A 14,664-nucleotide genomic window follows, 5' to 3' on the forward strand; every position below is an offset into this window, starting at 1 on the left:
TGGATGTTGACCTTAACTTCAAGACCAATTTGCTTGCAGAAAGCTACAGACAACCTGTGTCAGCTGCCACGGTCTCGAGAGCTCCGGCCGAGAAGAAACAAATGAAGTAGGGAAGAAATTGACGTCTGCGAACTCAAGTTCTTCTTCAAGGTGCTCGATAGAGTAGGACCTGCCTAGTAACTAGCTGCATGCTGCTGCCTGCTACTTTGATATCTTCGGACTGAAAGCAAGGGCTTGAAACAGAAAAGATCTTGGGAAGCCAAAGCTACCTGTTCTAGCACCGGCCACGAATCGAGATGCCCGAGTTGCTGATTACCTTGACGAAGCTTGCCAGGCACTGTTCGGGTATCTCAACTATCAATTGTGTGGATTTTTGTTTTTTTCCTTTTTTTCCTTTTTCTTTTTTGCCTGTTACTTTAAAGGGGCACAGGCAGAGACGTATCTCAATGATGGATGCTCGCGGTCCACTGCGAGGTCCACTTTTCTTCTCTCCAGGAAAAAGAAAACATTCAATTCCTTCCTTCTTGGAGTTCCTGGAGAAGGAAGGGTCTGATGCTGGGAATCTATGTAGGGCCATTGCTACCTGCACCCAGTTTTGCCTGCTGCACCCATGCCTGTCAGACAGTCAGACTATCAATGATGAGAGTCACAAGACTTGGGGTGATTGAGGATATGCTCCTCCTGGTGATGTATTTGTAGAGAACTTGGAAACGATTATGTTTGTCTTTATCGTCTTAAGCGGCCAAGATGTTGTGCAAAACACGTACGTATTGGGCTCCGTTCCGGGATGCCTTGGGGTTAACGCGCCATTGACGGTTTAGTATTCTAGCAAACACATCAACAGTGAGCGAACATGTAATTAGATTGGAGTGGGGATATGGGAGCGATCGTCCCAAGACTGAGGGATCCCAAGGCTGAGGAACCAGTCAAAGAATCGTATTGAAAATTTCGATGGTAAGGTAGCATTAGGTGGGAGTGGCAGCTCATGTTTGCGGTACCGGCATATCGAGCCTGCCACGTTTTCGAGTGACCATTCGTTTTGCCAAGATGGCGGGAAAGTGGGCACTGGAGTTCATTGGACGCATCCCCTGGCTCATGCATGAGGCATGGAAAGGTCTGACGACGATGGCCTCCTGGGACAGGTCTAGCCCGGGACTCCGGGGCGCCAAAGCTTTCTTATTCAGACGCGGCTCCTCGTATGTCTCATTGCCTACTGCAAAGGTGTTGCGAACTTGCCACTCTTACCTTCACCAACTGAATCAGCGGCTGACAGCCCCTCATTTTCGAACCTCTTGACCATCTGGCCATCAAGTGCGATTCAATGTCAGAAATCAATTTGAGCCCCAACAAACCCGTGACGATATCATCTAGATAGGGAATATGAGAGCGAGGCAAGAGGGCAGCAATCACTGCTAATGTTTGCCTCCTTACCAACTGCCACCGGCGATCCAACGGTTTAGTAACTTAGTTCGGCATATTCATCCATGTCCTGATGGCGACGTCCAACCAGAACACTTCATGCGCCGGCACCAACAGCAACACCAATTCGCTTGTTTGCTAACATGATGCATACCACCCCTGTCGCACACCCAGAGGCAGGCACAAGGTCCGATTACATCAACTTCTCGGCCGCAAGGGAATTTCCTTTATCTTCGTCTTATATCTGCAAAGCATATTCCCGGTGCTCGGACGAAGATGGATGAAGCCCAGACGGCAAGCCGCATTCACCTTTCTCACTTTGTGTGACCAGATGTTCCTGCATCCAATTTGTTTGGACTCCCACTTGCACAATGGTGTCCATCGCATACCACTCGGATCACGACATCTCTGGGATTCTGACTATCTCACACGGAGTACTGAGTTTTGTAGCCACTGTTCTCTTCTTGCTCAGACTTTATGCCTCATGGAGGACACCACATGCAATATGGACAGCAGATGTTCATATTTCTTTGATAGCTTTGGTAAGTACTCGCCACAACTCACGTTGAAATAATATGAGACATGGCGCAAAGTGGAACAAACTGACTCAAAGGATAAAAGCTGGCAAATCACGCTTTGCTTGCTATTGAACTTGCCGGTAAGGTTATCCCGATGATCTTCGAGGCAATAAAGCTAACGCTCTAGTCTAGCTGTTCCACTCGGTCTTGGGACCAACATTCAAGATGTCATGGAAAATCAACCTGGCGGTACGGCCCTTCTGTTCAAGGCAAGTACCAGACTCTTTGCAATCCTCAGCGATTCTGTGCCAAGTAACTGACACGTGAGATCTAGTGTATTCTGGCCATCGACATTATACACTGCATAGCATGCTCGGCCGCCAAGATAGCAGTCCTCGCGATGTACTATCGCCTTTTCTCAGCTTCAAAGGTTTTGCGGTGCTGGGTATGGGGAACGACGATTGCAATCTTGCTGTGGCTCGTTGCTGTGATTTTTGTCAGCAGTAAGTTATCTTCTAGTGGAGACTCCTTCGTTATTCCTTGGCTTTCGACCTCGGCGATCAGTAACCATCTTCGAACGAGAGACAGTACTGATATTCCTGCACAACGCACAGCTTTCTCGTGTCTACCTGTGGAGTACCACTGGGATAAGTCGCTTCCGGGCAGCTGCATGGGGATCAGCAAAATAGGGATTCTATTCCCGAACATCCTCTTCGACATCATAGCCATGGTCCTTCCCATCAACGAGATATGGAGGCTTCAAATGCGACGGACCAAGAAAGCGGCACTCACAGGCATCTTTTTGATCGGCGGCAGGTATGGAAACACCTTCATCAAGCCATGCTTTCCCCCGAGTCAATGACTGACTTTTTCCAGCGTAATCCTCATCTCCATCTCCCGACCGCTTCTCTTCTGGATCTTCCGTCCGGTGCCCGGTATAGCGCACAACGTCAGCCAAACAACCATCTTCCCCTACACGGCATCGGCCGCTGAAGTCTGCCTCGACATCATCGGCGCCTGTCTGCCGCCCTGTGCGTCTCTCTTCAGGCGCTTTTTTGGTGGCGTCGTGAGCGTTGTGAAATCAGGACATCATTACTCCACCTCGCGGGGCAAATCCAGCGGCAAAGATTCGTCTACAAAGAGGTCCAGCAAGGTACACGCACTCACCATCGGTAAAGCGAGTAACCGCAAGCGGGCCGCCGCCGCCAATGACACAATCGATCTCGAGGGGTCTTTTGAACGGCTCGGGGACGGTGTGAGCTGGCAAGGGTCGACGGACGAATTGTATGGGATGGATGATCTCCAGCAAAGCAAAGCGAACGTGGTTGATGGCAAGGAACGTGATGGGATATGCGTCAGGCACGATATCCAAATTCATCATGGGGGCACAGTTACGGAGGAAGACATTAAAAAGTGGCACCGAGGAGATGTCTTCGACGGGAGATCTAGCAGACTTTCGGGAGAAGCTAGGGGATTATGAGTCTTCCAAGTTGCGTTTCTACTTGACTGATGTAAGATTTTGTACATGTTGGATCAATAGTATATGCTTCTTCCGAATCATACGTTGTCTGTGTACAGGTCGGTATCCGCCTCTACGGTTCAATTTTCCATCAACGTTTACTCCTTGTGTCAGATATGACTTGAGCCTGGAGTACAGAAGCCTTACATCTGCCCACCGGTTGCTACTTTCTCACAATTCAACCCACTCCTCCAGGTCCTCCCATTGCGGTATCACATCCTCTTTATATTCCCTATCCATCGAAACCTTCACCCACTCATCATCCTTGCCAAAGCCCAGATCAGCCATTTTGAAATACGCCAGAATGATAATACATCCCTGATTCCCCAGCGAAATAGCCATGATCTCGCCAACGACCTCGTCCGCGAGCTTGTCTTTTGGCGCGACAGTGACCTGGACATCCTCTCGTTTCTCTTTCATGGCGACGTCTCTGCATTCCGAATCGTCGGTGAACGCATGTATATGGACGCCACATCCGGTGCCTGAGGTGGTTTTGCTCGCGGCGACGAGTCTGAAGCAGTTGACATAATTATCGTTGGTTCGGACAGAGATGGATTCTTCGAGGTCGTCAAATTCGTGGGTGGGCTTTTCGCGGGGAGGTGCAAGATGTCCGTATCGCTCCATGTAACGATATGAGGATGTAATGGTTTTAGCCGAGGAGTTTGATGTGGGATTCTGAGACATTGTTCCAGTGAATTGTACCAATTCCTTGTGAGTTGGATATCTTGGAATCTGATGAAGCTTCGTGAGGGAGATGTTTCTATTGTGCAGAATGTTGCTGTGTTACGGACTTCAACGCAGGCTAAGGCTTGATAATCTAGTCGCACTTGGTTATATCTCCGAATGCTTTCTACCTTATCCTTAGTTAGAATGAAGTCACCAATTAAATACAAAAGTTCGAGAGAAAATGGACATATCAGAAAAGACTAATCCATTCGTGGGCAAACTTTGAGTTCTCCAGTTCCGTGGTAGCGGAAGAGAACTGCCTTCGACTGCTAGGCTCAGGTACCTTGTTATCGAAGGAAAATAAATTTCATGAGTAACAAGTACGATTCCATGGCCCAAAAGCTCTTTAACATATTCTTGAGTTTTCTATCTTGATTTTAGTTTTTCTCATGAGATCCTTTCGGCTACCTTTCAGGCTACTCAGCACCAATAAGGTCAGGATTTGGTCCACCCTGAATACCTGGCAAACGGGTTCCTAGCCCGGAATCCAATCATTTCCGTAGTCTTCTCCAGAATGTCCTCCTCATCTTTGGTCTCAGACCTCAAATTGTTGAAAAGCATCCATATCCCACTCCCTCACCTTCCCCCTCGCCACCCCACAAGGCCTAAAGTGTTTAAATTCAATTGTAGCAAGTGCAGACACTGTCCAAAAAGTCAACAACCATCAAGGCCACAACACGGCACGAGGAAAAGATTTACGAAAACTTACTTCTTGGAGTTGCAGTATCCACCAGTTCCCTTCAACCCAAAACACTACAGCAAACTCGTCAGCGAAATTCCATCAACGAGCCATGAAGATCCACGTCAGAAACAATACCTTAACCTGACAAGCCTTATCGCCCAAGAACGAACACGTCCATCCCTGGCGGGTCTCGAGGATCTCTGCGGCGCGCTTGACGACTTCGGTCTCTTCTGCAGAAAGGATAGTACGGTCCTCGAGCTGTTCAGCCGCCGCTGCCGGTTGCGCGATGGGGTTTGCGAAGACTGTCGTTGAGGAGATGGCCAGCGCGGCGACGGAGAGGAAGGTCTTTGAGAAGTGCATTTTTTGAGGAGAACGTTCGTCTGTTTGGATTGAGAAGGGCGAGGTATTTCAGTTGTGGGACAAGGTAGATGAGTGTAAGTAGGACTTGCTTGGTGGATGTAGTGATCAAATGATAGAATTTGTGAGCTTGGAAGTCTAGAGATATGGATTAAGAAGGCCTTTCGACTGTTGGTCTTTATAGATATTCCCCAAGCACATCAACGACCCAAGCTCTACCCCAAGCCCGTCGATATCTCCAACCTGTTCACGTAACATCTCCCCGTCTTCCGTCTCCCTCTCTCGCTCATCTCCTTCGCAGCTAACTTTCGAAGGCAAAGATCCGCAGACCAAAGTCTGACGATCTCGCGGAGGATAGTTGTGGCTGACAACCTCATTACAAGATTTTCATGATCGGCAAGTCTCACGGGGACGAAAACCCTCCTCTCCTCAAGGCGGATATTGAGGTCCGAAGATTACCGATTACAACTGACGAGTCAGTAATAGATAGCAGGCTGTAGTAAATGACTATCACGCACGGCAGGTTAGCCTAAGAGACCGGTACCTATGCCAAGAAGCCTATCCTATATCTGGCCCCGCAAAGCTTCAACTCCCTATCACCTCGTGGCGTAGCTTATCAGACCAACATTGAAACAAGAACGCGGAGTCTCCGCAGCCGCCTCCGCTATGTTAATAGTTCACTCAAGTGGCAACGTATAACCGACCGAACTACTACGTAAACTCAAGCAAGCTTTTGATCAAAGTGGCCACAGTAGGTAGGTAAGACACAAGACCCTGAAAAATAGCCCCGCGCCGGAAACAGCCTCAACGTGGACATAGGTAGACTGGGGAGGCTAAAATGTCTCTCTGGTGGAGGCCAAGACACGGACTAACAAGTTGGCATGCGGGTGTAGCCGCCGCCGACGACGCCGAGCCCGGTTGATCTCCACGTTCGGACTTTTATCACGTAACAAGTCGTCCAACGACAATGGTAAGCAGCCAAGATAGCCACTGTGACAAGTCAGAAACGGGATGATCTCCTCCTTCAGATCGCCAGGGAGTCAAAACAGGCTTCACACCAAGACTTCTAGGTACCCCGACGACAAGCCTTACATCGCCTGCGACTAGCTCGTGGGTACGGTGACCGAAGTTGGAAATGATTCGGGTGATTCTGACACAGAGCTGAACGAAGCTGAAGCTGGACACCTAGGCGCAGAAACATCATAAAAGCCAAGAAGCTAATAGCTGTCAAACTCCACGATGTCTCATGACCTCCTCAAATTCGCATTCCTCACCATACGCCAAGCCACAGTAGCCACCCGCAGTCATGTTTGCCACATCAAGGGGGAAGCGAAAAGCCACACCTGCAACGCTAAGAGAGCGGCCCGTCGGCCGGGAGCCAAGTTGCTTCCCTTGGTGTAGTGTGTGCTTTTTGGTGGCTCGGATGCTCTTGGCGTCCGTTGAACGTGGGCTTGCCATCCTTTCGTCCTTGTGTACATGGCAAGCTTGCTTGCAGTCTGCATGTCCGCCGCAGAAACAAGTGCATCTTTCCAAAGTCTTAACACCTGGAACACCTGGAAGAGTACTCAAAGTGCAGCATACACAATAAAGCCTCTACATGATCAAGAGCCCACACGTATCTAATGTTGCAAGAAGCTCGTCCTCGCGTTCCGAGCAGCTGGAGTCGGAGACCGGGAATGAAAGCTCCGGTTCAGACCCTTCGCAGTCATGACGTGCTCGCCGAGACGCAAAACAGGCTGTCAATGTCATCGGGAGAGGGAGGGTCCGCTGGGCCAGAAAGAGCTTTCAAGCAGCATAAATAAGCTATTTTGACTTTCTCCTGCCATACGGCTGGAAGATACATACAAGTCCCAGAAGGAGCGCAGGAATGGAAGCAAGGATGATAGTTACCTGAAGACCTGCATGTCAAACCTGCACTCTTATCGATCGCGAAGAACTTTGTGGGCAACAGAATGCCTGTCTGTCCATGCAGGGAAGCAAAGGGCTACTGGGTTGAACGTGATTCGACAGCACAACAGCTGCAGGCCTCGCAGCTACTCTGAGGCTCGGGCACGCGCGCCCTTGGGGGAGAACGTCGAAAAAAGGGAGTTCTGGCACTCTGGTTGAGAAGACTCATGCCCGTCTCAAGCCCTTCCAAAGCCCTTCCAAGATGGCCAAGAGCCCCGTGTACATAATGTCGTCCATCCGTCTCCCAGAATGTCGGATTCCGCAGGATGAGACCAACAATGGGCTTTTAGAGGTGAGGAAGAACACATTCGAGCTGAAAAGATGCTTACTGTAGCCCAAACCTGACTGGCTGCCGAATCCCGTGCGATTAAACCTTCCGCCAGGACCACCGGGAGACTAGCCGGCTTGATCCTCGAGTGTCAGGTCCAGCCAAGGCATTAGGTTCTGGGGTAAGTAGAGTTTTCTCTTGTCAATGTAACTTTGATGAGGAAAGCGTAAGAGCCCAACTCTGTAGCACGATAGGCGAGAGAGAAAACGGCCAAGCTCATACTGCGGATAGCTCGGAGGGGTTCTGTCTTGGTGTCCGACAGGTGGTGGTAACATGGTGTTGAGTCTTGTCTGGGGCCAGTCGCAAGCTTAAACATCCCCCGTTATCCAACCACGTTGGGAGAAACATACGGGCCGTGGTCACCGAGTCGTTGAATGAAACTTGGATATCGAAATAAGGCCGCGGCGGATGCGTGGGGGTGACTTAGCTTGGGGTGCTTCGTTATCGGTGCCTTTTGGATCTCCGACGCTTTGTTGGTCGGTGATCGGCCATGGGTGTTGAAACCGCGCAAAGAGCCGCCCGCCACGTGTTGGTGATGGCCGTATGTATTGTGATACGTCTACCGTGCGCGAAACCGCAAATTCTCACACAAGACATGACGTTGAGGTTCCCATTGCGAAAAAGAGGAGCAGTCGAACTCCGTTTTGGATCTCCTTATCCTCCCCCCGGTGCATCGTACATCCTCATTTGCGGTAGTGCAAAGGAGGGAGGATGTGCGGGGGATTTTCCCGTAGCCCTGCATCCGCGTTAATGAGAATTAAGGCTTATGTTCCAGGAACAACCCAGTGACATAAAGCGTTACGACTCGAGGAACTTCTGGACCACTGCACTGACTATTGCCTCCTTTGGCCGATAGTTGGGGTGGCTGTGCGTTCCGCTTTCCGGTTTCGCATTGATTTCAGATCCCGCCGTCTCCCTACTTGATGTGCGTGTTCTCCTCCCCCCCCTGATCATTCTGCCCGCTCTCATCAAAATGGTTGTTGGTCGCATATTTTCTCGTCGACGTTGGAGCCGGGTTGTTGAACAATCAGATTCTCATCACCAACAGTCGCCGGCAGTTTCTACCATGCCCGACGTCGAGATGGCCCGAACGGGAAGCGTACAACGGCAAGGAGAGAAGGAAGAGGATACCGAATACAGGCCATTGAATTGGAAGAAGATCTTCTTGACGCCAAAGTATATCCGTATGAATCATCCAGTCGGCATCGAAAATACAGGGGAAACTGACCTGGGCGACGTGCAGCATTTCACCTTTTGGGCATAGCCATCATTGTGGCGACAGTCTTTATCAGTCTTCATCATGATGAGGTCGTTGAGGTATTTGGCATCTTATGGAGAGCGAAGAAGATGTATACACTAACATGTACGGCAATCGTAGAAATTGAGACCCTTTTCTGAAAAGGTCCGGTCGCTACCCGGAGGGTTCTTGATTCCGATCGCCATCTTGGTGCTGATCTCGTTCCCGCCCCTTTTTGGCCACGAGATTGTGGCTCTTTTGTGCGGTGTGGTGTACGGCTTGTGGATTGGATTTGCCATTGTCGCAGCCGGCACTTTCATCGGAGAGAGTACGCCGCTCATAAGCCCTCACGTATGACCAGATCACTAACTCGGCCTGCAGTTGGAACCTGGTTTGCGTTCAAGTACACCTTGCGACGCAAGGCCCAAAAGCTGGAGAGGACTAACCTCAACTATGGTGCTTTGGCGCGATTGACTCGCGACGGCGGATTCTGGGTATGTTCATTGGCATGCGTAGTTTGTGTAGTTGAACTGTGTGACTGACACCTAACAGATTGTCTTCATCATTCGGTTTTCGGTCATTCCGTCCCATTTCTCGACCGCGGTGTTTTCGACATGCGATGTGAAGTTTTGGCACTTTGCTGTGTCGACGTTCTTGACGCTTCCGAAGCAGATCATTCTCGTCTACCTCGGTGTCCTCCTGATTGAGAAGAAGTCGAACAACAGCAACAACACCATCAAGAACATTGTCTTTGGCGCAACATTCGTTCTGACCATCGCACTCGCGATATACATCTATGTCAAGATGAGAAGAGTCAAGAAGATGCTGTTGCAGGAGCAGGAGGAGAGGAGAGTGCAGCGAGAGTTGCAGGAGTTGCCTCAGAAGGCTGAAGTCGACGCAGTCGAGACGGAGATTGTACCCCTGCAGCCAGGCGCAGCGACGGTGCGAACAGACAGACCGGGATACCCACACTGGATTTGAGGGCTAGCAGCCATGATAGGGAAAGATGGAATCTTGAGAGAAAACAGATGTCTAGGGATTCAGGACACACAGGGACGGGGGAACATGGGACAATTGGTTTTCGGAGTTGGCGTTGGCATGCGCAACATAGCGTTTGAGGGCAAGGAAGAAATGATTGGCTTTGGTTCTGACAAGATGAGCGCCTTTCCTGAAAGTCGCAAAGTGAATGCCGGCTGTACTGGCTTTGCACCAGTGGACAGGAGGCACTGACAAGTTGCCAAGGTTTGCCAGCCACCGGAGTTGTTTCGGTCGAGCGAAGGCACAATAGTACGAAGGGCCAGAATCTTCCGATATCGACGTTGGCGAGTCGGTCTCGTGCGTGAGATCGTTTCGAGATGCGCGACATACAGAAAGGCGCCTGAAATTGCCAATTCTAGACGATGTGCTAAGACAGATCAGACTGTATTCGAAAGCCCCCCCAAGCTGCTGTACGCATCAGTTGGCTGATAGAAACACATACTTTGGCGATTCTCCTATGGATCAATCCAGACTCTTGCTGCACGGGGGAGGATTGGGCTGTTTAGCTCGATATCTCTAATTATCAGCCAGGTTGGCTTTCAGCTAAGCAGTTGATCGTGGCCGCCTCGATGGGGTTTCTGGAGTTGAATTTGGACAATCTCCATATCAAACAGCAACAGCTCTATCTCATCGGATCTCTGCGAAGTATATGCCAGAAGAGGGAGTCATCTGTGCACTCGTTACGCCGTCCTTGACATCTTTGCGAGAAATGCCATCGAATTCCGGCAGGAAGGTGGGCTAGACATGACGAGCCGTCCCCTAGCGATCCGGTCAATGGGATGATCCCGGGGGAGTATGATGTGCAGAGAGTTTTTCCGACCTAATGGGGGAGAATATCTCCGGAAGAAGTCCGTGATGAGGTCGAGACTTGAGTTGAAGGTTGCAGGTGTGACAGGTTGGGGGTCGTCGAGCGAGTCGTTGAGGATCCGGCCGAGTCGTGGCTTGCAAAGGAAAGAAACAAGTCTGAGGAAGCACAAGCCACATTTCTCTTGCCCTGGACTTCAGTCGCTGTTTCCTGCACCCAAGCCAATGTGGGATGCCGCAAGTGACTAATTCGAGGTCGGCAAGACTCAAGCTCAGAGCGTAATTCACCCCGCCTCCGGTGCTGAGTCCGCTGTGGCCGATGCCTCTGGAGTCTTCTGCAGGCCCGGACCCCGGAGCGGATTCTGCACGCTGGACGGTCGTGGTCTGGTCCCTGGGCGGGGACTCCTGCTGGGGCTGAAGAGGTAAAAATAGCATCAATCTCAAGAAATTGTCCGCAGCACGCACTTACAGGGTCTACGTCGGTGGCTGTTCCGGTGGCCCTGTTTCGTTCATTCCGGGGAAATGAGGATGCAGATGGCTCTGCGGCCTGCCTCGAGCAAGAGATTGTTCCTACCGCTACGGAGTGAAGTTCTAGATGAGAGTAGACGGGCCAGCTCTGCACGGCAGGTGAGCGACGGTGAAGGTGGGTAAATGTTCACTCATACGCGGAGGAACCGGTAATAGAGCGCCGTCCATTCCTCATCCGGAGTTCCTCCATGTCGTTTTCTCTCTGATGCTCCATATGTCCCATGTCCGAGCCATGACAGGGGTAACGGGTCTTCGATTGAAGCATTTGGATAATCAGAACAATTATCAAAGAGTTTGCTGTACCTCAAACCACGTGAAGCCATATAGTCATGTTTGACGGGATGGATAAGTAGTGTCTTGAGCAATTAAGCAAACGTCTTCTTTTAATGTTTCATCAAAAGAAGACTCGTTTGATGAGGCTCAAGTACAGCTTGGTAGAGCCCAGAAACCTGACCATACCTTAATGAGCACAAACGCCTTGGCCCTCCACCATGACCTCATACGCGGATGAAACAACGCGTTTTCTAAGGAGCTAAGGCCAGCGGCCTCCAACTCATCAGTTAGCCTGCTGTGAGTACGTATGCAGTGATGCACCTGTGCTCTGGGCTATGGACGGTTCAGTATTTGTGGACAGACACTTGGAGACAGAGATGCAGGAGGCAGGGGGCTCAAAGACACGATGTGGAAATCAAGACCCAAGAGTCAAGATCAGGGTCTTTCCGGTGGCATTTGGGTAGCATTTGCAGAAGCTTCATGTACCTTACTAAGGTAACGTGGTAACCTAACGTCTCTTGGCAAATGAGCAATAGCAAACTTGCTGCTAGTCCCCTGATTCCCGGTTTACTGCCGTCAATCACCAACTCGATTGAGAAATCCGTTGGCGGTGGCGTTCGCATCTTGATTTCCCCCCTTCCTCAAGTTGGACCCTGCAATCGCCAACCAGCTGCAAGCCGCGCGCAAAAAACGACCCTTTACTTGCCGTGAGATGCTCAGCACCTAATCGTAGCGCGGCCACTATCGACGTCGGGGTGGCACGGTGCGTGTAGTTGGTGATAATTGGTAGTTGGAGGCTTGAAAAGCAAACTTTACAAGGTTGAAAAAAACCTGAAGAGAGGAACTGGGACCAGATAGGTGAAGTGGGCAGGAGGAGCCTGGCTGAGTCTCGAGAAGCCGTCCACAATCCACGGTGGTGCGGCATGCTTTTCCCCTTCCCTTCTGGTCCCCCCAGTCCACTCGGGTGCCTTCTCTCGCCCAGTTCCTTGGTATTCAGCCATTACGAGTACAATCCTGGCCACTGAGAGCTGCTGCGCCTCCTTCCAGACCACCCATCGTCTGTCTACCATGCCTTTAGTCTAGTCTTAGCCATCAAAACAATAAATCCAGCTTTGTTTCTTTTTTGGCGTCTCATAACCGCTACATACATAATCGAGACCGTTTTACCCAAAGTCCCAAATCGCACCGAACATCATTTGCGCGCGATTCGAAAGTCCCGAACCAACATCGCTCAAACCCACCCAAATTACGACGTCATGGCTGCTGTGCCGTCAGATCCTCCAGCTGTGGCTGCCACCACCAACACCAATTCTGTCCCGACGAACGGCGATGCCAAGAAAGCATCTGACTCCACGGAGACAGCTACACACGCCGCGGAGCCCAATGCTACGACAACAACCGAGGAGTTGAAGGCCGCTCCGGAGCCCAAGAGCGCAGAGGACACAAACGGACTGTCTTCGTCGAACGGTCAAGATGCGACGGGGGACGAGCCGAAGCCTAGTCTACCTCCTCGGCCGACATCAATAGACGCCAGGGAGGGACTGCCGCCCACCGACCAGTCTGTACAACAACAACCAAACACCGCCACGACAACGAGCACCAGGTCGCCAAGGACCTCTACGACTCAAGGCGCTGATACGGCCGCGACCTCGATAGAAATTGACAACACCAAGCCCGCCGACTTCGAGGGCGAAATCTCTACCAATAACGACCTGCCAACGCCCCAGATTCTGAAGAAGATCGAGAACTATGTAGTGCTAGATCGTCATGGGAAGAGCCACACGTTCAAGAGCTTATACACCGGTCGCAATGTCGCGAGGCGAGTCCTCGTCATCTTCATCCGCCACTTCTTCTGCGGCGTAAGTCTTCAACCAATCCCTACACAACTCTTCTCCTTGCTAACCCTACCAAGAATTGTCAGGAATTCCTACGATCTCTCTCCGAATCGATAACCCCCGACGCTCTGCTGGGTCTTCCCATGAGCACGTTCATTACCGTCGTCGGATGCGGCAACCCTGGTCTGATTGAAATGTACCTCCAGGAGACGGGCTGCCCCTTCCCCGTCTACACCGATCCTACGCGACGTCTCTTCGACACCTTGGGCATGACGCGCACCCTCGCGCTAGGAGCTCGACCGGCCTACATGCGCAAATCCATGCTCAAATCAGCCGCCGAGAGCGTATTCCAGGGGTTGAAGCAGGTCAAGAGCGGTCTAGCCACAAAATCGGGCGACCACAGACAAGTTGGCGGCGAGTTTCTCTTTGAACCACTCGAGCTCGTCACGCCCGTCTCGACGCCATACGCCGAGCGGCAGATCGAGGAAGCCATGACGTCGAAAAAGAACAGCATCGACAATAAGGAGGGCATCGACGGAGAGGGTGGCGACGATTTTGAGCCGGAGGAGAAGAGAGTGACGTGGTGCCACCGCATGCGCTCCACGCGAGACCACGCCGAAATACCCGAGCTGATGGAGATTCTCGGACTCAACGGGTCCGGAAAGCCTCCCGCTCACGAAAATAAGAGGTGGTCCAGGGCACTGGAGACGAGGAAGGGCACTGGGTTGAGCATGGCTAGCCAGATGAGCAAGTTGAGCGAACAGGAACGAGCATAGGAGCGGCAAGGCTTCTTTTGGGTCGTGGACGGGTCAGTGCGGTCCATCCTCCGCCGAGGCTCCGAGAATTGGGGATGATTATACTCATAGGTTACGGATCCAGGCCGTGCTGCGTGGTGCGTAGATGACCGCGGGCAAGCTGCTGAGTGGTCTTTCTTGTTGTTGTTTTTTTGTTAGGATTGATATCAGCATAGCCACTAAATGATACCTGCAGCACACATCACATCTTACAACTTCATGGCAGGACAGGTTGCATATGACAAGGCGACAGACCTGGGGTCTCCTCGATGACTACGTTCCAGTGTGGTAAGATGTGGTTGAATCTACTCGACGAGTACGGGTGCCTCATCCCATGGACGAGATGAAGGGAGCTACAAGGTTTGATTACAGCCAGATCATCCAAACTCGGGCACAACTTTCTACCGCTGTCCCTCGTACCGGCCACAACTTGAGGCCTCTTAGGTTACAACCCGTCTTACGTCTCCTTCGCCATTCTGGGACCAATGCGGAAATAAGCAGAATGTTGCGAGTACGACGAAATACCTAAAACGTATCGTCAGATGAAATAAGGCACTGCCAATCTCATCGGCTGAGTCGGTACCTTGCATCCTTCCGGCAGCCTTCGGCACCTTCGCTCAACACCACACCTTCTCGGGAGAAGAGTCAGATTCCTGGTC

At 51.3% G+C, this 14,664-nt stretch overlaps 6 protein-coding genes across 6 annotated transcripts; 3 read left to right on the top strand and 3 right to left on the bottom strand.

Moving 5' to 3' along the window:
- Positions 1 to 2,162: 2,162 nt before the first annotated feature.
- CPAR01_03887 (uncharacterized protein) lies at positions 2,163 to 3,417 on the top strand (the record flags this gene model as incomplete). Its single annotated transcript, XM_060488172.1, has 4 exons — positions 2,163 to 2,186; positions 2,272 to 2,440; positions 2,552 to 2,753; positions 2,814 to 3,417. 4 exons carry the CDS (start codon positions 2,163 to 2,165, stop codon positions 3,415 to 3,417), a joined length of 999 nt encoding a protein of 332 aa, XP_060352378.1.
- Positions 2,343 to 4,140, bottom strand: CPAR01_03888 (uncharacterized protein; the record flags this gene model as incomplete). Its single annotated transcript, XM_060488173.1, has 4 exons — positions 2,343 to 2,422; positions 2,730 to 2,987; positions 3,105 to 3,403; positions 3,632 to 4,140. The coding sequence occupies 4 exons, from the start codon at positions 4,138 to 4,140 to the stop codon at positions 2,343 to 2,345; spliced, it is 1,146 nt and encodes a 381-aa protein (XP_060352379.1).
- A 747-nt stretch (positions 4,141 to 4,887) lies between these two features.
- CPAR01_03889 (uncharacterized protein) lies at positions 4,888 to 5,224 on the bottom strand (the record flags this gene model as incomplete). The annotated part of the gene is made up of 2 exons (XM_060488174.1): positions 4,888 to 4,935; positions 5,000 to 5,224. 2 exons carry the CDS (start codon positions 5,222 to 5,224, stop codon positions 4,888 to 4,890), a joined length of 273 nt encoding a protein of 90 aa, XP_060352380.1.
- Positions 5,225 to 8,469: 3,245 nt separating this feature from the next.
- Positions 8,470 to 9,714, top strand: CPAR01_03890 (uncharacterized protein; the record flags this gene model as incomplete). The annotated part of the gene is made up of 5 exons (XM_060488175.1): positions 8,470 to 8,680; positions 8,740 to 8,813; positions 8,875 to 9,061; positions 9,115 to 9,227; positions 9,286 to 9,714. 5 exons carry the CDS (start codon positions 8,470 to 8,472, stop codon positions 9,712 to 9,714), a joined length of 1,014 nt encoding a protein of 337 aa, XP_060352381.1.
- Positions 9,715 to 10,591: 877 nt separating this feature from the next.
- Positions 10,592 to 11,604, bottom strand: CPAR01_03891 (uncharacterized protein; the record flags this gene model as incomplete). Its single annotated transcript, XM_060488176.1, has 2 exons — positions 10,592 to 11,152; positions 11,563 to 11,604. The coding sequence occupies 2 exons, from the start codon at positions 11,602 to 11,604 to the stop codon at positions 10,592 to 10,594; spliced, it is 603 nt and encodes a 200-aa protein (XP_060352382.1).
- Positions 11,605 to 12,632: 1,028 nt separating this feature from the next.
- On the top strand, positions 12,633 to 13,987 carry CPAR01_03892 (uncharacterized protein; the record flags this gene model as incomplete). The annotated part of the gene is made up of 2 exons (XM_060488177.1): positions 12,633 to 13,235; positions 13,289 to 13,987. 2 exons carry the CDS (start codon positions 12,633 to 12,635, stop codon positions 13,985 to 13,987), a joined length of 1,302 nt encoding a protein of 433 aa, XP_060352383.1.
- Between the last annotated feature and the right edge of the window lie 677 nt (positions 13,988 to 14,664).

The sequence above is a fragment of the Colletotrichum paranaense genome, assembly GCF_030867605.1.
Source record: "Colletotrichum paranaense strain IMI 384185 chromosome Unknown Scaffold_3.1, whole genome shotgun sequence".
In the NCBI taxonomy this organism is placed as follows: Eukaryota; Fungi; Ascomycota; class Sordariomycetes; order Glomerellales; family Glomerellaceae; genus Colletotrichum; species Colletotrichum paranaense.